Genomic DNA, 23795 nt, shown 5'->3' with positions numbered 1-23795 from the left:
TGACCACATCAGTCTCCACGATTTACATTAAAATATACTAGTATTACTGCCCTGTGTCTTGTAACTTGTCTATAAAATCGCTTTTATTAATATGCTAATTACCTCAATAAGGAGCCCAAGGGGCTGTCCCTCTGGCCGTTGGAGCCCAGCCGTGCCCATTATCTTAACTTCATTATGTGAGGCCGATGCCAGGACACCGCGTGGACGCTGACATGTGTATCCATGGTACATGCGCGAGATTTTGGGCGCAACAAACACATTATGTCGGCGATGAGCAGTGAATAAATTAGCAGTGGGGCGGTGCTGGGCTCCAAGATAATGGGCGTGGCTGGGCTCCAACCGCCAGAGGGACAGCCCCTTGGGCTCCTTATTGAGGTAATTAGCATATTAATAAAATCAATTTTATAGGCAAATTACAAGGGCAGTAATACTAGTATATTTTAATGTAAATCGTGGAGACTGATGTGGTGATGTTATTAGCTCAGTAAGTGAAATCCAGGTGACAGAATCCCTTTAAGTGCAGCTGAAGGATCTTTGATTATGTCATGAGTGGGAGTTCCCAAACAGGAAGACTATACAGCAAGCACTAGTGTATTGAAATGTGAGTTCTTATTAATCCCTTCAGGACCATGTGATTTTTCATTTTTGTTTTTCACTCAGAGTAATAACTTTTTTATTTACTATTTGATAAAATGTAGTGGGAAGCTGTAAAAAAAAATCTAATCTGGTGTTTCCTATACAGTAAAACTGACCAGTTACCTTCATTCTCTTGGTCAGTATGATTCAGAGATACCACATTTATATAGTCTTTCTTGTGTTTTAAAACTGAAAAAAGTACAAACTTTTGAAAAAAAAAAAAGTATTTTCATTGACATATTCCTGGGTCGGGAAATGCGTGGCTCCTGGTTTTTAGTGCTCCAAGATAGTAACATAGTTTAAGAGGCTGAATAATAATCTGTCCATCCAGTTCGGCCTGTTATCCTGCAAGTTGATCCAGAGGAAGGCAAAAAAACCCTGTGAAGTACAAGCCAATTTTCCCCACTTTAGGGGAAAAAAAATATTCCTTCCCGACTCCAATCAGAATGACTCCCTGGATCAACAACTCATCTCTAGTAGCTATAGCCTGTAATATTATTACACTCCAGAAATACATCCAGGCCCCTCTGAACTCTTTTAGTAAATTCCGAGGTCCCTGTTGCGCTCGCAAGTGGGTGCCATCTTTAAAGACCGGACTTCTGCTGTACATGTATGGTGGAGGTCTGGAAAGGGTTAAAGGTTTGTGTATGCATGCATATGCAGCAGAACTGTGTGTGTATATGCATACATATGTAGCAGGACTGAGTGTGTGTGTGTGCACGCAAGCAGCAGAGCTGGGGATGTGTACAGCAAAACTGTGTATGTGTGTGTAGCAGCGCTGTGTGTTTGTATGTACAGTTATGCATATGCAGCAGGGCTGTGTGCGTATAATATGCATACTACAGAGTTGTGAGCGTACTGCAGAGCTGTATGTGTATAATGTGTGTACTGCAGAGCTGTGTATTTATGCAGCAGAGCTGTGTGTGTGTACATTTAGCAAAGCAGTGTGTATGTATTCAGTGAAGCAGTGTATGTATAATATGTGTACTGCAGAGCTGTGTGTGTATTTGTATAATGTCATGATCATGGAGAGTAAAAAAAAACTAAACTAAAAAATAAGCAATCTAGCAGAACAAGCATGATGGGACATCATAAAGCAATGAGAAGAGGACACATTTACTTGAGGAGGATACATTTAATGAGGTGATCACATGAGCCATTGCTGTTTGTTACAATGGTCAGCAGATGACACATTAAGGTTAACAGAAGCCGACCAAAACTATTAACCCCCTCTACACTAGGTCCCAAAGTTAGTGCCTTTAGCCCCTCAACTTTATTACACCACCAGGAATGTTTTAATAAGTAGAAAATAGTTTTTTCAATTTTCTGTTGCCTAATCCTGGGTGGCGTCTTATAGTCTGACAAATATAGTAACTATTCTGTAAATAGTGTACATTGTATCGCTGATCCTGGGCTGCCGCCTGTATTATAACCAAGAGCACCCGCTTCTATGAAACATCAAATACCGTACATCTGCAAAACTATTCAGGAAAAGTTGAATTATATAATAAAATAAAATATCAATTAATAGCATGTATATGTGAACTGTGCTCTGTTTCCTTGCAGCCTGTGAAGCAATGGCTGATACAGTATTTAACACAGTCTGGACCTTGGGATGCAAACCTTTCATGAACAGTCAAAGATCATCCTGTATCTGCAATGAGGAGGAAAAAGATGAACTGTAAGAATAATAGAGACGTCAACCAGACATCATAGAAGACTGCGGTAGTGCATAGCCAAGTGGACAATGCAGAGACTCTTCAACACTGTGTAGATATTCACTGAGGAACATTGTACTACTGCAATCAGAAGTAGCTCATCTGCTTACTTATAGGTTAAGTTGCATCTGGCCTTCAGGCTTGTATAACAACAGGCTGAAGAACGTGAAGACCAGCTATTTCTAGATTCCAGGGATGGATTTGGGAGTTGCCATTCTACTGGTCATGCCATGACACACATTTATACAATTTCCTTCTGATTAAACAACTATTTATTGAGATACCCAATGCTAAATATCCCAGCAATGGAACCATCGATGGAATCATGCAGAACACATACAAATTGCGCTATCTAGACCACCAGATACACAGGAGCGAACATTTCCACTAAAAAGGTGTTGGACCCTAGTTGATCAACACAAGGTTTGATCATCAAATTTTACAGTGATCACCAATGTTATCACCTGGTATATTGTAGAGAAGCCCCTAAAAAGCTCATTATATGGTATTCTATGGATTATACCTTTTATCAGTAAGATAATACACATTAGTGTATTGTCAGCCAAACCTGCCGAGAACCCTCAGTTTGGCCATAATGTGTGTGGAGAACTCCCGACTCTGACAGATGTATTGGGCGAAATTAATATTTTTTCCTGATACTTTTGTTCTCCCGGGAGATAAGCCACCACCAGAAGTGTCTGGCAGACGCTTTCCATGCTCTCCCCATAGAACTCACATACATGTTCAGCCAAGCTGAACATTTATATGTATGAGGGAGTCGGGTGAGACAGCTGTTGAATGTGTTTGGCCGCCCTTACTTGGGAATGTGTTCTATTGCCCCTCTACTCTATTTTAATTTAAGCTGACCATACACATTTGATGTAGGTTGGCAAACCTGCTAATTTTAGTGGGATCAGCCAACCACCAAAAGTGTATGGAGTCCACCCAACTCCCCCCACAATGCCAGATGTCAGAGAAGAGAAGGGGTAGACGTATTTCATTTCAATGTGCCTGCTCCATTTCTTCTCATGGAGATAAGCTGCCTACCAGAGGTTTCTGGCAGTAGCTTTCTCCTATCTCCGGCTCACAACACATGCATGCCCAGCCAGGAGAGACAGCTTTCAGCCGAATGAGCTTCGTGAATTGCCAGCTTTGCTGTTAGCAGGAAGCAGAGAACCTTCTTTGAAATTCAGAAAGATTATACATAATTTGCTCACATTAGTTCACGCGCTGGCATAACTATGTTCCCTATTTTGTGCTCCTATATGTGTATACAAAAATACATTTGATCCTATTGTGGTGCACCTGACTGACTCTCAATAAAGATAGCTATAATAAAACAGAAGCATTAATATTTTTATTGGAAAAAACAATATGTTTAAAACGGGGATGTCTCATGAAGGTAGCTACTTTCCGGATAGCAGGTGGCGATCAACCGGCTTCTCATACCCCTGGCAGCTTATTTTGCCGGGTGAATTTTCCATCAGCTATAAAGAGCATGATTCAAATCTGCCATAGCAAGAACCTCTGTGTCTTGGTGGCTCCCCAATGTGGCTCATAGAGGGGCAATCTGAGCAGGAAACGCCCCTCAGTTACACTTTAATAGAGCATGCAGAAAGGTGTCTTTATGAGACAACCCCGTTAATGGGTTAGGTTTACATTTTTAACTTCTTATTTTTACAATGTCAGATTTATTATTATAATATTATTAATCTTATAACTGTACAAGCCTTCTAGCAGAAAAAAGCTAAATAATATACTATCATGTTATCACTATCAAGATATCAAGCAAACAACTATATTTCTTGGCATGGTGTCAATAACATATCAGTATGTAAAAGTCAAAATGGTTCACAGATTATCATGACTCATGCAACTAGGGCTGCCACTGTCTTTCTGAAACTGCAGACATATAGCCTCTTTAAGGAGGATCTGTCATGTCCTCCAATAATGGCAGCTTCTCTCAAGGAGGAGCGGTCACTGGAGCATATTCTCAGTGGGGAGTGAACCAGAGCGCTCTCTGGTGCTATCCACGCTGATTGGAATATTCACTTCCTGTTCAGAAATGTTCACTTCCTGTTCAGAATCAAAGGTGGTGACCGTCCCCTTGACAGTACATGGCATCAATAGCATATCAGGAGCCCAAACTAATGCTTGTGAATGAAGGACTAGAAATATAAACAGTTGCAGCAGGTAAAGACAGTGGCCATTTTTGGAGGATGTGACAAGTCCTCTTTAAGGCTAAGCCGCATTGCACACTTTAACAAAGCTTGCCCAGAAGAAGTATATTGACTCATACCAAATGGTTGAAATTTTATTTTGGAGTATATTGTTTTCAGCCAGTAGTCGTCCATAATTTGTTGATTGCCATTTTTCCTTCTGCTCCCTATTGCCATCCCATATTTAATTACGTATGATTATAAATGTTCATGACTGTCCAGTATAGCTCTGATATTAGAAATGCATTGCTTCCAGAATGAGACGCAAATGGCTGAAACTTTGTAATAATCAGTAAGAGCTTCTAGAACTTTTTGTGATTTCGCAGTACCCATTCCAGTTTTGAAATTTTAAGAAACTACACAAATCCAACAAATGTCGCTACCCCTAAAACAACTTGTTACGTCTGATAAATTTGGTGCAAATAAGCAAATAATGGCAATGTAGGCTCAACCTAAACTAACTTCAAAAATGTGCCTGTACATGTCACCGTCATTTCAATAAGGTATGTACATAATATAAGGACACGTGAGAAGTGTATATTGGGGTGGGGGCTCTAAATCCCTAGAATAAAGGGGCAAATATGCTTGGATAAACACAGTGCCCCTTTGGCCACTGTCTGCATTCCTTGGCTTTCATGAGAAAGCTGAGGCAGCCAACAACATATTGATAACCTGTCTATTGCTGATCATCCCAACCACATACCTGTATGCCAACCCTGGTTGTGGTGCTAAAAGGTAAAAAAAAATACTTATATACTGTACAATGCATAAAAAACATGGAGCAATAGAATTTGTGTTCAAGCATTTTATATACAGCACTGTGGTTCTGAATGGAAGAAAAACTACTCCTCTGTGTCTATTATTATGGGGCCTCCAGTAAGAAGATGGGTTGAGAGGTGACTTGTTTCTTCTTTTATATCTGCTGATCTACGCATTCTCCGGCGACAGCCTTGAGCACATCGAGATCGCTCATCTGCAGCCCCACAGACCAGAACTTGGCAATGTAAGAACACTTCCTGTGTGACAGAAAACAACAATAAGATTTTTTGTTCAATAAGAATCCATGGGCGTCCGCAGGGAGGGGCAAGCGCCCCCCCCCCTGGGGCCAGCAGAAGTGGGGGGGGGGGCGGCGGCGGGGCACAGGGAGATGAACGCTTCCATTGTGGAAGCGTTCATCTCCATAGTCATCTGTATCTCCGTCCTCAGGACAGCGATACAAATGACTGTGCTGAGGCAGGGGAGGGAGAGGCGTGTCCCTTTCCCTTCCTCTGATAGGCTGCCGGCCTAGTGCCTGCAGCCTATCAGAGGCCATTGCAGGCGGCACGAGGATGTCATCGCGCCGCCTGAGCCGTACAGCGCGGGACACAGGCCGGAAGAGGCCTGCATCGCATCGCTGCCAAGGAGGTAAGTATAAGTGTTTATTTTTTTTTGTGTACAATACTGGTGGCTACTGGCACATAATGGGGGTCTCTGGCTACTTAGATACATTATGGGGGTCTCTGGCTACTGGCACATAATGGGGGGCTGTCATTACTGGCACAAGGGGGGGCTGTCATTACTGGCACAAGGGGGGGCTGTCATTACTGGCACAAGGGGGGGCTGTCATTACTGGCACATAATGGGGGGCTGTCATTACTGGCACATAATGGGGGGCTGTCATTACTGGCACATAATGGGGGTCTGTCATTACTGGCACATGATGGGGGGCTGTCATTACTGGCACATGATGGGGGGGCTGTTATTACTGGCACATTATTGGGGGCACTATAGGGACATCTACTGAGGCCACAAAGAAGGGGTGTTTTATATGGGGGGGCTCTGTACAGTAGAATTTTATACTGGGACACATTATGGTGGGTACTATGAGGAAGGGGGGAGAGGAGTACTATGGGGTCATCTACGGGGGGCACTAAGAAGGGGTATTTTATACTTGCAAATTATGGGGGACACTGAGGGCATCTACTGTGGCATTTTATACTGGTACATTATGGAGGGCACTAGGAGGAAGGGGGGAGAGGAGCACTATGGAGGCATTTACTGGGGGCACTATATAGGGGTATTTTATACTGGCACATTATGGGGGCACTATGGGGACATTAGCTCAACTGGGGGCATTACAGGGGGTATTTTTTGCACTGTCACATTATAAGGAGAATTATTTCTACTGGGGGGGGCATTATGGTGGGCTTTATTACTCCCCCATGGTATGAGCCCCCTAGTAGCAGCACCAGCCTCTCCCTGCTCTGCTATCCTTCTGCCCCTTCTCCAAATCCTTATTATGAAATCTTTCTCATTAGGATAAAACACAACATCATCTCCGCCGAGCCCCCGGCCAAAGTGTGGAAGTGGCGTCCGAGATCCCCAAGGGTCAAGCCAAGTAATTGTAAGTTTTCATGTGAAATATGTTTATGTTATACACATATAGCCTACACTGTGCCACACAATATACAGTATATCTCTACACTGTGCAACACAATATACAGTATACCTCTACACTGTGCCCCACAATATACAGTATACCTCTACACTGTGCCACACAATATACAGTATACCTCTACACTGTGTAGTCTGTTCTATAAGCACCATTGTTTTGTGGTGGCGGACAGAAAATAATCTGGAAGTGCCCCTCCCGAGACCAGGCTCTGGATCAGCCACTGCACAGCTCATGCGTCATTATACTTTGTGATAATAAATATGCCCCTCCCCTTCATTACATTCTCAGAAACAAGCAGAGCTTGGATGTCAATAAAATTATACCCCCCCCCCCCGGGAAAATTTCTGCGGACGCCCATGTAAGAATCCCTCCTTGCAGTTAGAGTAAAGGGTCCATTCACACGTCCGTAGTGTATTGCAAATTCGAAATACACCCGGCCGGCACCCCCATAGAACTGCCTATTCTTGTTCTATTTTTTTCCGGAGCCGCAGACCGGAAGTTCGGGGACGTGCTCCGGAAATGCGGATGCGGACAGCACACTGTGTGCCATCCGCATCCATTCCTGCCCCATAGAGAATGAATTGGTCCACACCCGTTCCGGATAATTGCGGAACGGGTGCGGACACATTCTACAGACGTCTGAATGGAGCTTTAATGTGTATTGTTTCAGTTCCTATCTTTACTAAAAATGACTTGGTCTTGTATTAAAGCCATCAATGACAAAGCAAACATACTCGGAAACTACACACATTTTTTTCGAGCCATTTCAGTGGTTTGTTATTAGAGATAAGTGATTAGATTCTAAACAAGCTTTAGCAATTTAATTAGGACGAATTGTGCAAAATGGCATCTGCCATTTTACATGTCACAACAAGCGAGCACCGCAGAGCAGGGGATATGAAGATGGAGGATCACATAAACCTAGGCAGTGCCCAGGCTGGCATGCTTGCCCATAATGCGTTACAGTCAACCTCACAGCCAATCAGGAAGGACGATATAGACCTGTGTCATAGTCACTATGTAAGGTCATGAGCAGAGATACCATTCTCAGCTTGTTCCCCGATGTGACAGGACACAGGATTATCAGTGTCACAGACACACAATACAGAGAGTTTAGGATTGGGAATATATTTTTAATTAGGTAGGCTGAATTAATAGATAGAATGACAGGTTTTAGTACTAGGGACAGAATAGGGTCAGGTAGTGTATTCTGTGTTACAGGGCTTGAGTTGTTCACATAAATACAGAATCTGCTGCCAGTGCATCATTTTTAAAGAGACAGTATCTTTCTTTATGTGCAGGAGCCAGTTAGTAGCCCAAGCAATATATATATATAAAAAAATCTACTGGCTGATGATGTTTAAGCATTATAGTTGCACTAGGCACTGTGCAATTGTGCCTTTTTTTTTCTTTAAAAAACATATTGTAAAAAGTCCAATTGCACATTAAAAATAAACTTTTGAAATTATATTTAGCACAGACTTTTTCCTGATACTACCTTGTGTGTATAAACATGGGTAGGCATCTGCCCCCAGCAATATTGCTTCTTCCGATACTACCATGCACGTACAGTACAGACCAAAAGTTTGGACACACCTTCTCATTCAAAGAGTTTTCTTTATTTTCATGACTATGAAAATTGTAGATTCACACTGAAGGCATCAAAACTATGAATTAACACATGTGGAATTATATACATAACAAACAAGTGTGAAACAACGGAAAATATGTCATATTCTCGGTTCTTCAAAGTAGCCACCTTTTGCTTTGATTACTGCTTTGCACACTCTTGGCATTCTCTTGATGAGCTTCAAGAGGTAGTCCCCTGAAATGGTTTTCACTTCACAGGTGTGCCCTGTCAGGTTTAATAAGTGGGATTTCTTGCCTTATAAATGGGGTTGGGACCATCAGTTGCGTTGAGGAGAAGTCAGGTGGATACACAGCTGATAGTCCTACTGAATAGACTGTTAGAATTTGTATTATGGCAAGAAAAAAGCAGCTAAGTAAAGAAAAACTAGTGGCCATCATTACTTTAAGAAATGAAGGTCAGTCAGTCAGCCGAAAAATTGGGAAAACTTTGAAAGTAAGGGCTATTTGACCATGAAGGAGAGTGATGGGGTGCTGCGCCAGATGACCTGGCCTCCACAGTCACCGGACCTGAACCCAATCGAGATGGTTTGGGGTGAGCTGGACCGCAGAGTGAAGGCAAAAGGGCCAACAAGTGCCAAGCATCTCTGGGAACTCCTTCAAGACTGTTGGAAGACCATTTCAGGGGACTACCTCTTGAAGCTCATCAAGAGAATGCCAAGAGTGTGCAAAGCAGGAATCAAAGCAAAAGGTGGCTTCTTTGAAGAACCTAGAATATGACATATTTTCAGTTGTTTCACACTTGTTTGTTATGTATATAATTCCACATGTGTTCATTCATAGTTTTGATGCCTTCATAGTCATGAAAATAAAGAAAACTATTTGAATGAGAAGGTGTGTCCAAACTTTTGGTCTGTACTGTATATACACAGGCGGGAATCTTCCTCCAAAAGGGATCACTTGTGTTATTAAACAGGCCATTTGTTATCACCGTCAGCCATAACCACAGCCAAATAGTGTATGTCGCTGTCACATTAGGATTACTAACACTGTCTTGGCATGGAAGTACTTTCATACAGTCCTAGGAGACCTCAGAATATCATATTCAACTTTTCAGGGCAATCTGAACACTTTTGATTCTTAGCGAATTTATTAGTACTCAAATTATATATTCCCACCAATTAGTTGGGATCAAACCCGAAACAAATTTCAAGAAATTCATTGTTATACAAAAAATAACTAATATATACCTCAAATTAAAGGAGAATCAAATATGTCATTGAGAGGAAATAGCAGGATTGACATTCTGAACATAGATCTACAGTACACAAAGTAATTATATAGGAGATAATGTTTTCTAAATGTCCTCCTTCCTTAAAATACTATACATATATTTAGCATTGATTACATGGATTATTCAGTAAATCATCCATTTTCTAACAGGTTTTGTATCTCTGTACTATAACACAGCAGCTGAAAGCAGCTAAAAAGTAAAAAATAATCAACCTGAATCACAAAAATACCCGACGTATGACATAGATGAATACATCTGTATAAATCTATATACCAACTGCACTTTTCCCTGAGGTCAGGGGAGCCAGATATTTAGTATGGGGAGACATGCATTGTATTGTCAAGTTGAATGTGATCCTCACAATATAGAAAGAAGTTATCCAGTCGTTTCATTAGGCTATGGTCCTGTAGGACTGACTGCAAGGACTGAATGTATAACATTGATGGTGTACATAAATAAAGGGCCCCATAGCAAAGTTCAAAGTGGGCTCCTCATTATGTTGCCAAGTTTTTCCATGGAGGGCATGAGGATCTCATTTTCTTTCCCTCTCCAGACTGTCATTACAAACAGGTTCTCCACCCAGTAGCGGCTTAGGCAAGGTGCTGAATCTCCTTAACGATGCAGGTTCTGTATGGAGAATTACTGGAAGTATGGAGACTTATTGGCAATGCCCATGGGAAACTAATATACAAAGAGGGATATATCACCCGTGGGAGATATGGGACATCAGCGCTGGTATACACATTCAAAAACAACTAGTCCTTTAAGTGAGTGCTATGATTAAGTGGCTAGCCTAAAAGGGTATGTGATTAGCTGCAAAGGTAAATGTACCAATATGAATGGTTATGGGGATGCCCATTACAGATCGATAGTCTGGCACCTCCTCTATTTTAAGATCAATGTTTTGACTGTTGCTATGGGAGACCGGATGAGATATATCCATTTTATACACTTATTTAAGGAGAACAATAGCTCCTTACCAGACATTTTAGCAGCAGGATCTCCCTATATAGGTAGATTTACACATATCTATACAATAGGGGTGCAGGGGGGTCTCTTTTCTATTTAATATACAAAGAGGTATCTCCCAAGGAAGAGAACCATCTTGCCAGCTTCACCTCTTAGAAGTGGCCCCCTTATTTGAGGAGATTCAGTACCCTGCCTATGCCGCTTCTATGGCATAACATTGAGCCAGCCAGAACCCTACTCCGTAGGATAAGGGGCGAGCACCCCGAAACAACTGTCTACGGATGGATATCTGGCTTGGCTATAATCCCTTGTCAAATCCCAAGCCTTGTTGGAAAGTCGGATCTTGACTTATCGGGTGCTACTTGCAATGGGTGGCACTGGCGAGATGCTTCTCTTTCTTGGGAGACACTTCTTTGCATATCCACCCATTAGCAAAAGGGATGACACCAACTATCTCTCCCCAAGGGCATTATAGTTTCAGTATTTGTGCAAAGTAGTCATTGTTCAGACAGCACTGAAACAGCCTCAGAAATCATTTAGATTAGGAAGTGTGGCCTTGTAAGCAGGTTCAAAAACACAGAAATATAGTGGCAATACTGGAGGAGCGGCTCAACCCCTAACACTGTAGCGTGTTTTACATTGGGGGAGCAGCCCCACCGCATGTGGACCGCAGCAAACGACTATCCCCAGCAAAAAATGCATACGGTGGAGGATGTCGGCGCGGTCCACATGCACCACAAGGGCATCCTACACAAAACGGAGCATTGTGCGGATGTAAATACAATCATATAAATCACCGCATCACCCTGTGATGCGGTGGGGCTGCTCCCCCAATGTAAAACACGCTACAGTGTTAGGGGTTGAGCCGCTCCTCCAGTATTGCCACTATATTTCTGTGTTTTTGTCTTGTTTTATATGTAGTGTATGTGCCTTTACCTGGCATTTAAACACTCTTTTGCACCTGGTGACCTCCATCACAGGGTCTGATATGGGCGTGGCTTGCAGTCTTGGCTTTGTTCACATTGCACTAGTTGTCCTGCTAGGCGTTTGTGTGGAAGCCTGGCTGCGAGCTGGATTACATCGCCTTCAGACCGTGTTCACACCATAGGTAGCGTAGTGGTAGGACCCTTTGCCATGCTGAGTGACCGTGACGTGGTGCAATGATGGGCTCCGATATTTTCCTGACAGGAATATATTGGTGAAAGTCTCAGCTTTTAATATCTGCATTTATGACTAGCCAGTATAGTCAGTGGCATATCCGTTTGGTGCATTTTTTCTGTGATTTATATGATTGTATTTACATCCGCACAATGCTCCGTTTTGTGTAGGATGCTCTTGTGGTGCATGTGGACCGCGCCGACATCCTCCACCGTATGCATTTTTTGCTGGGGATAGTCGTTTGCTGCGGTCCACATGCGGTGGGGCTGCTCCCCCAATGTAAAACACGCTACAGTGTTAGGGGTTGAGCCGCTCCTCCAGTATTGCCACTATATTTCTGTGTTTTTGTCTTGTTCTATATGTAGTGTATGTGCCGTTACCTGGCATTCAAACACTCTTTTGCACCTGGTGACCTCCATCACAGGGTCTGATATGGGCGTGGCTTGCAGTCTTGGCTTTGTTCACATTGCACTAGTTGTCCTGCTAGGCGTTTGTGTGGAAGCCTGGCTGCGAGCTGGATTACATCGCCTTCAGACCGTGTTCACACCATAGGTAGCGTAGTGGTAGGACCCTTTGCCATGCTGAGTGACCGTGACGTGGTGCAATGATGGGCTCCGATATTTTCCTGACAGGAATATATTGGTGAAAGTCTCAGCTTTTAATATCTGCATTTATGACTAGCCAGTATAGTCAGTGGCATATCCGTTTGGTGCATTTTTTCTGTGATTTATATGATTGTATTTACATCCGCACAATGCTCCGTTTTGTGTAGGATGCTCTTGTGGTGCATGTGGACCGCGCCGACATCCTCCACCGTATGCATTTTTTGCTGGGGATAGTCGTTTGCTGCGGTCCACATGCGGTGGGGCTGCTCCCCCAATGTAAAACACGCTACAGTGTTAGGGGTTGAGCCGCTCCTCCAGTATTGCCACTATATTTCTGTGTTTTTGTCTTGTTCTATATGTAGTGTATGTGCCGTTACCTGGCATTCAAACACTCTTTTGCACCTGGTGACCTCCATCACAGGGTCTGATATGGGCGTGGCTTGCAGTCTTGGCTTTGTTCACATTGCACTAGTTGTCCTGCTAGGCGTTTGTGTGGAAGCCTGGCTGCGAGCTGGATTACATCGCCTTCAGACCGTGTTCACACCATAGGTAGCGTAGTGGTAGGACCCTTTGCCATGCTGAGTGACCGTGACGTGGTGCAATGATGGGCTCCGATATTTTCCTGACAGGAATATATTGGCGAAAGTCTCAGCTTTTAATATCTGCATTTATGACTAGCCAGTATAGTCAGTGGCATATCCGTTTGGTGCATTTTTTCTGTGATTTATATGCTTGTAAGCAGGTTCCCCACAGTCCTCCTACCACCATTTGCACCAGAATGCAGGTTCAAGCACAACTTTGACCTATTGTACTGATATGCGCTGTATAGATATGCAGTAATGCCTCAAATATTGATGATTATGCACCTAATTATCACATTGCATGAATAGAGATTGACCTTTATACCCACAGCTAACAATAATTATCTAGAATACACTAGCTTAAAGGGGTTGTCCAGGATTTTTATATTTATGGCCTATCCTCATGATAAGCCATCAATATTAGATCTACAGGGGTACACAACCCTGCGCCCCTGCTGATCAGCTGTTCCTGAGTAGCTCTGTTGTTTACAGCTGGTAACTACAGTGCCGCTCCTATTGGTGTGAATGGCAGCAGTGCTGCAGTAACAAGCCCCCCCACTAAATGTCTGACGCCGAAGCTACAACAAAAAGCTGAACGTCAGGGGTGTGGAGTGTCGGACCCCTTCCGATGTGATATCAGATATATCCTAAGCATTTGGTAAATGTCTAAATCAGGCATGCTCAACCTGTGGCCCTCCAGCTGTTGCAAAACTACAACTCCCAGCATGCCTGAACAGCCTACAGCAGGGCATTGTGGGAGTTGTAGTTTTACAACAGCTGGAGGGCCGCAGGTTGAGCATGCCTGGTGTAAAAGTTCTTTTACATGGACAGAATTCCAGTTCATAGCATGGACCGATCCACGATACAGCCTTTTTATTGGGGTTCATTTAAGCTCAATCTAAACGGAGCAATCGTCATTTGCATGTATAGTGTATGGGGACGAAAAATCGTTAATATAATTCTTCATCTCCATTCAGTTTACCTTTGTTGACAGCAGTTTGCACAAGGGGATGTGCTGCTGACAAGCAATGATTTTATGCCGCAGAAATGCAGGAATAAGCTGACAAACTAGTGTTTGCCCATTTGTCGGCTGGGCATGTTTGCACACATCATTAATTGGGGATTAAGTTTCGTAGGAACCTTTGTTTACCCAAACAACAGCCTGTGCAAAAAGGTATTAAAGAGGACCTGTCCTTGTTCCTGACATGTCTGTTTTAGTAACTACGTGCATTCCCCATGTAATACCAATTCTGCAATTCGTATGACTGTATGATGTACCATTCCTTTATTATTCCTGCTAAAAGTGATGAATGAATTATTTGCAGTTTGCAGTGTTACCAGTTGGATGTTACCTGACTGGTAACACCTATCTGGACCTTCAGTGAAAACTGATAGTAATTCATTCATAACTTTGAGCATTAATAATAAAGGGATGGTACATCATACAGTCATATAGGAATAGATGCTCCATGATTGTTATTACCTGTTGGATGTAGGTAGTTGTTAAAACAGACATGTCAGGAGAGGTTACAGGTTCTCTTTAAAGGGGTTTTCTGACTTTTCTATACTGATGACCTTTCCTCTGATAGGTATCTGATCGGTGGGGGTCCGACACTAGGGACCCTCGCTGATCAGCTGTCTGAGAAGGCCACGGTGCTCCTGTGAGTGCTGTGGCCTTCTGGCAGCTTACCCTAGACCAGAGATCAGCAACCTTCGGCACTACTATTCCCAGCATGATCCATTCATTTCTACAAGAGTTCTTAGAAGAGCAGAGCAAGTATGCATGCTGGGAGTTGTAGTTTGACAACAGCTGGAGTGCTGAAGGTTGCCTATCCCCGCCCTAGACCATGTGATCTCACATTCAACAGTCACTTGGCCTAGGCTCGCTCAGTCCCATTCAAGTGAATGGAGCTCAGCTACGATACCAAGCACAGCTGCTATACAATGTACAGCGCTGTGTTTGTTAAGCTGTGAGGAGGCAGTCCCGGATGTCGGACCCCCACTACTACGTCATCAGTATAAAGAGTCGGAAGACCCCTTTAATAGTACACTGATCTTAAAAATGCTTTGTGAGTCTGTTAAATAATAGATCTAACAAATCGATTCGTCTATAACTTTGTATAAATGTTTATGAAATCTAAATTACATTACTGGGATTCAGGGGCGGACTCGCCATAGACCCTAAAGGGAAATCTCCCGGTGGGCCATTGCCCAGGGGGCCAACCAAGATCTCCTCATGGCCGCCATCCAGGTACATAAAGATCTCATGCTCTCAGCATTAATTAATGTAGGAGTATCAGGTACTTATGCACCTGGCCAGCGGCTACACTTGGCCTCCTGAATTCAACTGCATTGCTGTTCTCAGGACAGTTTCATACTCTAGCCCAAGTGGCAGTATTTTGTGCCGCACTGTGGTATTTGGTTCTTTTGGGGCGGTATTTTGTTCTGCACTATGGTATTGCGGACCCACCTATATGTGTTGTCCTTGTCTACTTGTGTTGTCCTACCTTCTGTCAGTTTGGACCCACCTACAAAATGGGGCCACTTTTATTTATTTTTTTTCCGAGGCCACATTAAGTTGCCAATCTGCCCCTGCTGGTACTAAATTATGAGAATCCCTTTAAATATGACGCACTAGACCTAAAATGTGATCTATAACCTGTGAGGTCCTGTGCAGAATTTTCTCTTTTACAATCAAACAACTGTGCAAATACCAATTCTGTATCCTAAATGAAGGGGGTCATTGTTCAGCAGACCTCAAAGCCACGTGTCCTCCTGATTTACAATTCGTTCTATTAACTAGAATTAGAAAATGGCAAAGGCTGTCCTATTCCTGGAAAGGAAATTACTAAGATTAGCATTATGATTTCCAGTTTAATAAGTTAATAATCATTGAGGGAAGATTTTTCTCTACATGTTGACCTCCTCTTCATACTCGTAGTGAAGGGCATAGCATTAGGCTGATAATGGTCCACATTGAAATGCAAAATATGGGTTTATAACTTTATCTCCTATCTTATAATAAATGAATCCTCCTGTGCCCAAAAGAACTGCTAAATAATCTCTGCATTTTATTAAAGGGGTTTCTGGGATTCATATATTGATGACCAATCCTCAGGATAGGTCATTAATATCTGATCATGGGGGTCTGACACCCGACTTCCCCGCTGATCAGCTGTTTGAAGAGGATGCCACGCTCCAGCTTATGAATAGGGATGAGCGAATCGACTTCGGATGAAACATCCAAAGTCGATTCGCATAAAACTTTGTTAGAATACTGTATGGAGCTCCGTACAGTATTAGAATGTATTGGCTCTGATGAGCCGAAGTTTTTACTTCCCAAAGTCTCGCGAGACTTTTGGTAATAACTTCAGAAAATAATTTCTACTGTTAACAACCTTTTACCGAACTCAGTTTCGGTAAAAGTTTTTTTACATTAGAAATTAATTTCTGAAGTCATTACCCGAAGGCTCGCGAGACTTCGCAAAGTAATAAATTCGGCTCATTGGAGCTAATACGCTCTAATACTGTACGAAGTGCTTGCTCCTTACAGTATTCTGGCAAAGTTTTATGCAAATCGACTTCAAATGTTTCATCCGAAGTGAATTCGCTCAACCCTACTTATGAAGCACAGTGCCATACAGGGTTTAGTGGCTGTGCTTGGTACTGCAGCTCTGGCTCATTCACTAGGTCATGTGACCGATGAATGAGATGTCACTGGCCTAGCACTGGAGCTATGGCCTCTCCCAAGAGCTGATCGGCAGGGGTGCCAGGAGTCAGACCCCCACCAATCACATACTAAGGACCTATCCTGAGTATCGGTCATCAATATATAAGTCCTGGAAAACCTCTTAAGCAATGTACATGTGTTTGTGGTGAAATAATTTCTCAGTGTATTCATATACAAAAACAACATTATTCAGATAATAAAATGATATGAAAACTCCTACATTTACCTTGTTGTCCTTCCCCACAAATTTAAACACTGGGACCTGAAAGTGTTTGGCAAGATGATCTTTTGATATGTATTGCTTTACAGCCTCATCTGAAACGCAACTGAAACAAGAAATCACATTCTTAAAAGACAAAAATGTCAGATCAACTCCCCCTCCCCATCCTTTTGCTCTATTTGTTAACCATGCTGTGGTACCATAAGTCTTGTTGACTACCATATGTCAAAACAACAGGACCTGCACTTTGTGTTTTTTGGGCTCATGGTTATCACCATCAGGTCCTTACACACATGAATTTGTCTCTGGCAGTTTTTTTACCACTGAAAAAAGTGCAGAATAACTGTAGGTGTTTTTTTGTGGCCACCTGCATTTTTGTGACAGTTTATTTATTTTTTGCATTGCTTGCACACAATGGAGTATATTTCACAAAACTGGTGCAAAGGAGAAGGTGTTGCACCAAAATAAAACCACAGGAAAAAAAATGCAACTAAAATCAGAAACATGCAGAAAAACTCCACTAAAAAACTACGTACCAGACTTACTAACCCTGTAGATGGCATAAACTAGATATGCACCAGGTATCACAGGGGCTCAGGCTGGATGTGAAATCTGGTGCAGGGATAAACACTTTTGAATAACTCTATACCAATTATTGGTTGGCTTAATTTGAGACAGTATTTTATGGCAGAATTGTGGTACAATTTTGGTGCGAAACAGCGCATCTTATGCCATGCTTCCGTTTCTGTGAATCCTCGCCCTTTCCCGCTAAACCATACCCCCTTTTGAACAAGTTGTAAAAAAAGGTGTAGAAACCCTAGTTGCAACAAATTGCACCACTTTTTAGATGGATGTTAGGTGCATACACATTGGTATATCTAGGCCTACATGTGAAAGTACCCTTAGGGTGGTTTCACCTTACTTTTTTTTTTTCTACATTGTTGGACCACTTTTTTGTGCTGTGGTTAGGCTACTAGTACTCCGTCCCTCAATCTAATTTTCGTTATCAGCGTGGCTACGTTTAAAATACTGCAGGGTGGCCCACGAAAAAGTAGCTTGCCTTAAGCGATAATATGACAAGGTGAACAAGCAAGTGGATTGTTTTTTTTTAAATTACCCACAAGTCACAAAAGTTGCTGAAAGTAGTCCCTGTTCACGTCTCTGCATCTTTGGGCACATTGGATTATGTTGGCTGATACTTCTTGTGATGCTGCGGACAGTGTTTGTGATGTTCTCCTTCAGTTCATCCAGGGGATGTGGATTGTTAGTGGACATTTTCTGTTTTAAATTTCCCCACAGATAAAAATTGCATGTGGACAAGTATGGATAATGTGGTGGCCATAACCTCTTCGCTCCTCCGTACACAGTTCATGAACCCGTACCCGTGAGTTCTGTGAGGTGCGGCATGTTGCCCCATCTTGTTGGAAAAACCAGGACCTTTTTTCCTCTGATGTTAGTTGGTTGTAAAACTGTTCAAAGATGTCCAGGTAAATTGCATCATTCACAGTTGATTTGAAGAAAATTGGGCCCACAATTCGTGTTCCTGACATTGTGCACCAAATGGGTATTTTCAGCAGACCAGTACCTCGTATTCTGGGAATTTATGTGACCTGATAAATGAAACCAAGCTTTGTACATTATGAAGTACAACAATGGGTCCAAATGTCTATCAGCATTCGTAGTAATTTACGCATGTAGCATTCTCAGACTCTCCCGTTGTTTGTGATACATCAACTTTCTGAGACAGTCTTCAAGTCGATTTTTGGGGGCTACTTGCAATCCAATTTCATGCACAACTTCAGCTGTCCTGATCGATGGAGACCTTGGTTTCTTCATGTTTGCAACAGAGGCAGTTTAATGCCATTTCCGGACCAGACTCTGAAAATAACGTTTAGCTGGTGGTTTGTACCTGGGTACTTGTCAACAAAGGTCTCTTGCATGTCCTAATCGATCTGCTTCGCACACAGCCTTCCACAATCACCATTCGCTGTTCCAGGGAGAACACCATCTTTCTGCTACAATAGGTCACTTTCATCAAACTGAATAATATATCAGTCAACCAATCAGAGCTCAGCTTTCAGTTTCTACAGGGCTCTGAAAAAATTTAAACTGGGCTCTGATTTGTTGTTATGGACAATTAATACAGATTAACTATTAGGCAGTTTGATTTGAAGATATTGGAGGCAGGTTACTTTTTCGTGGGCCACCCTGTAGTATCCTTCACAGTATTAAATGGTTTGTCCAGTGATGTAGAAAAATCTTTGGTTGTTTTGCAAATGGAAATTAATTGAACTTACTGATATACTTCAATTATGAAAGCTGCACCAATGGCCCAATTTATGATCGCCTCTCACAGTCCCGGTTGTGTAGCTTCCTCCTCGCTGTGTCGATGATGTGATGAAGGGGGCTGGCTAAGCTAACAAACTGAACCACTTCCAGCCCCCTTCATTGCATCATAAACACGGAGAGGGGAGGAAGATCTTTGCCTGTGTCGGAATGACAATGGAAGCTACGCTTCTGGAACCGCAAGTGGGAATCTGAAATTGAGCCATCAGGCCAACTTTTATAATTAAAGAAAATCAATAAGTTTTATTCATTTCCATTTGTAAAACAACCAAATATCTTTTTATGTTGCGTTGCTGGACAATCTAATATTTAATTCACTTCGGGGATGGTTCTGCTGGTGGCTCAATAAAAGCCACTACCTGATGTGAGACTTAATTTCCTGAATCTGAATTGAGGGGATTCTCAGTGCTACAAATATGAATGACCTATCTTCAGGATAGGTACCGTAATCAATATCAGATTGTTGTTCGTCCGATACCTGGCACCCCCACTAATTAGCTGTTTCAGGCTGCCCCAGCGCTGGGAAGTAATATGTTGCGGAATCAGAAGGCTCTCGGTACTGTGTAGTTTTTGGTGCTGGTATATTGATACTCAGGTCCCATTCACTTGAATGGGAGCTGAGCTGCAGTACCCTGGCATGGGTACTACACAGTGTAAAGAGCTGTATTCCATCTCAGTACACGGCATATCTTCTGGTGCCAAGGCAGCCCAAGAAAATTTATCAATTTTATGTTTTAGCTACCTTGATTGCAGAAGAGAGATCAGGGTTTTTTCGTGTTATAAATCAAAATAAACGTAATTATGATGAATATATTCTCTGCAAAAACATGCATCTTGACACTATTTCTTATGTACCATCATCATCGAGTGGACATATACTGTACGTTAGATGAATGTCAGAAGTAGCAGCCAACCCTTCTAATGTAATAGGTTGTCCTAAATTGGGATGACCATGTTGGATTTCCAAGCTGAATGTGCATGTGGTTGGCCTGAAGGAATAGTTGCCGGCCAAACAAACGTATGACCAGCTTAAAGGCTATTTTTGTTGATTTTTGGAAAGTCGAATCAATTGGATGTGAAATAAAGCCACATCATGTCCCAAAATGCACAGTTGACAACTGAACCTAGTCAATTTCAGTTGAAGTAAAAATGCAGAGGAAAACTGCCACATGTGAATATATTCATAAAGCTCATATCAACACTGCAGATATTTTCATTGTAGTGATGATGCAGAACAGGAATATTTATCGGTATTTTATTGTATTGCCGGGGGCTTTTTTCTCCCCACTACATTAGTTTTTATATTAGTTTTTATATGTCACATTTTTCTATGGATATTACGTGCTCCTTCTGTACTGTGTTGGTATTATGTAGTATGTAACTCAGTATAAGCATCAACATGGTTAGTGTTATATGTTTTATATATTGTACTAAGAAAAAAATTATTAATTATTTCAATACTTGCCCATCTTTAATTAGATAATATTTCAAGATTTCATCATTTTTGGAACTTGGTGTCGCAAAACAACTCTCCACTAGGGTTTCCAGTCCATTGACACGCATCAGAGGTTCAATGCCAAAGTAAAGGGAGTCTCTGAGTTTAAGTGTCGGCAGAGTTTCCCTGTAAGGCTCATCAAAATCTTTGTCCTTGAAAATTTCCAGGGTGAAGGGAAAGGTACCTCTGTTGCGACCCATAATTTCCAGCGGAGTGTTCTTAAGATTAGGTACGTATCCTTCTGTGATGGTGTAAAGTCTAGGGAACTCACATGTAATAGGAATAAGTATTTTGCTTGTACGTATTATAATATCTCCATTGCTGCCTGGGGTCTGCTTGGGCATGCCGGTGACTAGGTTGGTAGCAACGATCTTATCACTTACTACCTGAAAAAGATGGAAATCGTTGAAGTCAAAAGAATGCAGCAAACACATTTCTAAAAACCTAAATATACATTAAAGATCACTCTCAATATGATTATACTACTACACGTCTATGATTATATACTGTGTTTTACTATCTCATACTTTGTTAACTATCAGACTTGTCCAAGAGAAAGATAAACCCTTCTGATCACATCTACCACCATCCTACAGTAAAATAATTATATGAGAAGCCCCCATAATTCTGATACCTAAATGTTGTGGAAATAATATAAAGTTCTATTAATGATATGCATAAAAATGCTGCAGAAAACCTTTTTAGTGAAAAGGAAAGGCTAAGATATGATGTGACGCCCCAATGCAAAATCTGTATCAATGCCCAATCTGACATTTATAATATTACTGTCTTCTTATGTGGTAATAATGCCTTCAGTTCCCCTCAGGGCTGGGATATGGTTTCTAACTCACCATCCCCTGTAGCTACACCCCTGAGGGCTTAAAAAATTGAAAAGATATATTATTTTAAAAAAATACTAGAAGCATTGCATGAACTACAACTATGATAATGTTGATGGTTGTAAAGAAAAAAAGGATGTAATTGCTTGAGAGATGGAAAGCATAATGAGAAATCACTTTAGATCTCAAGAATGTCAAGACCCATAACCACTTGTAGGGCAAAGGAATAGATGGCTATTAGTGTTGGGCGCGAATATTCGAATCACGAATTCTAATTGCGAATATCACCACTTTGAAAATTCGCGAAGATTTAGAATATAGTGCTATATATTCGTATTCGCGAATACTCTAGATTTTTTTTTCATCTGAACCCATGATCCCTCCCTGCTTCTTGCTTGTGAGCCAATGAGAAGGCTGCAATGTCTTTGTCACAGCTTAGCAACATCCCTAGCAACCAATAGGAAAGTTGCCTACCCCTTACTATATAAGAACCTCCCCAGCAGCCATTTTCTGTAGTTTTATGGAGTTCTGAGAGAGACAGCAGTGTCATTGCTGTGCTCTGTGCTTTCCTGTGTCATTACATTAGATAGTTAGTTAGTTAGTTAGTTAGCTTATATATATAATACAGATAGTTAGTGAGAGATAGTCAGTTTAGGTTAGAAAGTGATATAGTGTAGGTGATAGGTTCCAGTGCAGGGTGTTAGGCAATGTGATAAGTTCTGCTGTCCATACATACATACTACAGACATAGTGCTGTGATGTCACAAGTTCACAACAATACTTAGTGCACCAATCAGTAATATGTACTCAGACCTGCTAAAATGTGAAGTTGCACGTATTGCGCCAAAATATGCGTATCATTAATTGCCGATTAGCTCAATCGTGAATATATTGGAGCACTCTATCTGCATATAAAGCTATTGTAATGTTCTGCCATGCCAACCATTTTCTCCAGTCTCAGGAAACTTCTAGCAGCTTGAAAAATGTAGCAAAAGTGACCCACCGTGTATTGCGCATGCAATACATGCATATTACATTACCGATTTTCACAATCAAGAATATAATGGCAAATTCACGAATTTGTGAATTTATGACGGATATTTGCCCAAATATTCGCGAAATATCGCAAATTCGAATATTGCCCCTGCCGCTCATCACTAATGCCTATAATACATGTTTATGCTGCTATAGCAGTTACACACATTGATATTCGTCCCACAAGTCTTGAGGTTGAAGTTGATATTGACATGGGTTCCATTGGAAACACCCTTGCAGGAGGAATTAGTAAGTGACAGTTCCAGTCCACCAACTAGATCCTTTGGGACAGAGACCGCTATGGAACTCGGCTTGCACAACACTGGAACTGAAAAACAAAAGTAAGAATAAGAAAGTTGTTAACCTTGACTGTAAAATTCAGCTCTTCATTCTGCAGGAGAACCAGAAAGATTCAGGTCACATGGTGAGAAAATGCAATTTGAGATTACTTCAGTCACCTTCTAGTACGAGAATCACTGGTGGTTATTAGCAGGGCCGCTGATAGAAATCATGGGGCCCCGTACAGCATACATGACGGGGCCCCCTTCAGCTCCACCCCCTGATCCCTCCTTCAGCCACACCCCTGGCCCCGCCCTTGGCCCCTCCCCAGACGCCGCCTTGAAACAACATGCAGATTTGTCTACAAGTGATATTTATGGCGCTGGGGGGTCGTCTGTGAATGGCGCTGTTATGGAGGGGATCTGTGAATGGCACTGTTATGGAGGGGATCTGTGAATGGCACTGTTATGGAGGGGATCTGTGAATGGCACTGTTATGGAGGGGATCTGTGAATGGCACTTTTATGGAGGGGATCTGTGGATGGCACTGTTATGGAGGGGATCTGTGGATGGCACTGTTATGGAGGGGATCTGTGGATGGCACTGTTATGGAGGGGATCTGTGGATGGCACTGTTATGGAGGGGATCTGT

The 23795-nt window shown here is 42.1% G+C and overlaps 2 protein-coding genes across 3 annotated transcripts in view; one reads left to right on the top strand and one right to left on the bottom strand.

Annotated features, from left to right (window-relative positions):
• The window catches only part of PLA2G12B (phospholipase A2 group XIIB), a 29920-nt gene extending 26946 nt beyond the window's left edge, over positions 1-2974 (top strand). For both annotated transcript variants that reach the window (XM_040439012.1, XM_040439011.1), the window contains exon 4: positions 2203-2974. In XM_040439012.1, coding sequence (XP_040294946.1) covers positions 2203-2321 — 119 coding nt within the window. In that variant the 3' untranslated portion in view covers positions 2322-2974. The remainder of the gene's footprint in view (positions 1-2202) is intronic.
• A 2389-nt stretch (positions 2975-5363) lies between these two features.
• OIT3 (oncoprotein induced transcript 3) overlaps positions 5364-23795 on the bottom strand; it is a 35831-nt gene continuing 17399 nt past the window's right edge. Inside the window, exons 6-9 of the mRNA XM_040439010.1 lie at positions 23034-23194; positions 20963-21378; positions 17158-17257; positions 5364-5589 (exon numbers count right to left, since the gene is read on the bottom strand). Coding sequence (XP_040294944.1) covers positions 5416-5589; positions 17158-17257; positions 20963-21378; positions 23034-23194 — 851 coding nt within the window. The 3' untranslated portion in view covers positions 5364-5415. The remainder of the gene's footprint in view (positions 5590-17157; positions 17258-20962; positions 21379-23033; positions 23195-23795) is intronic.

Source organism: Bufo bufo, chromosome 6, assembly GCF_905171765.1.
Source record: "Bufo bufo chromosome 6, aBufBuf1.1, whole genome shotgun sequence".
Taxonomy (NCBI): domain Eukaryota; kingdom Metazoa; phylum Chordata; class Amphibia; order Anura; family Bufonidae; genus Bufo; species Bufo bufo.
Note: the sequence above shows the minus strand (reverse complement) of the source record. Positions and strands in the feature narration are given on the sequence as shown.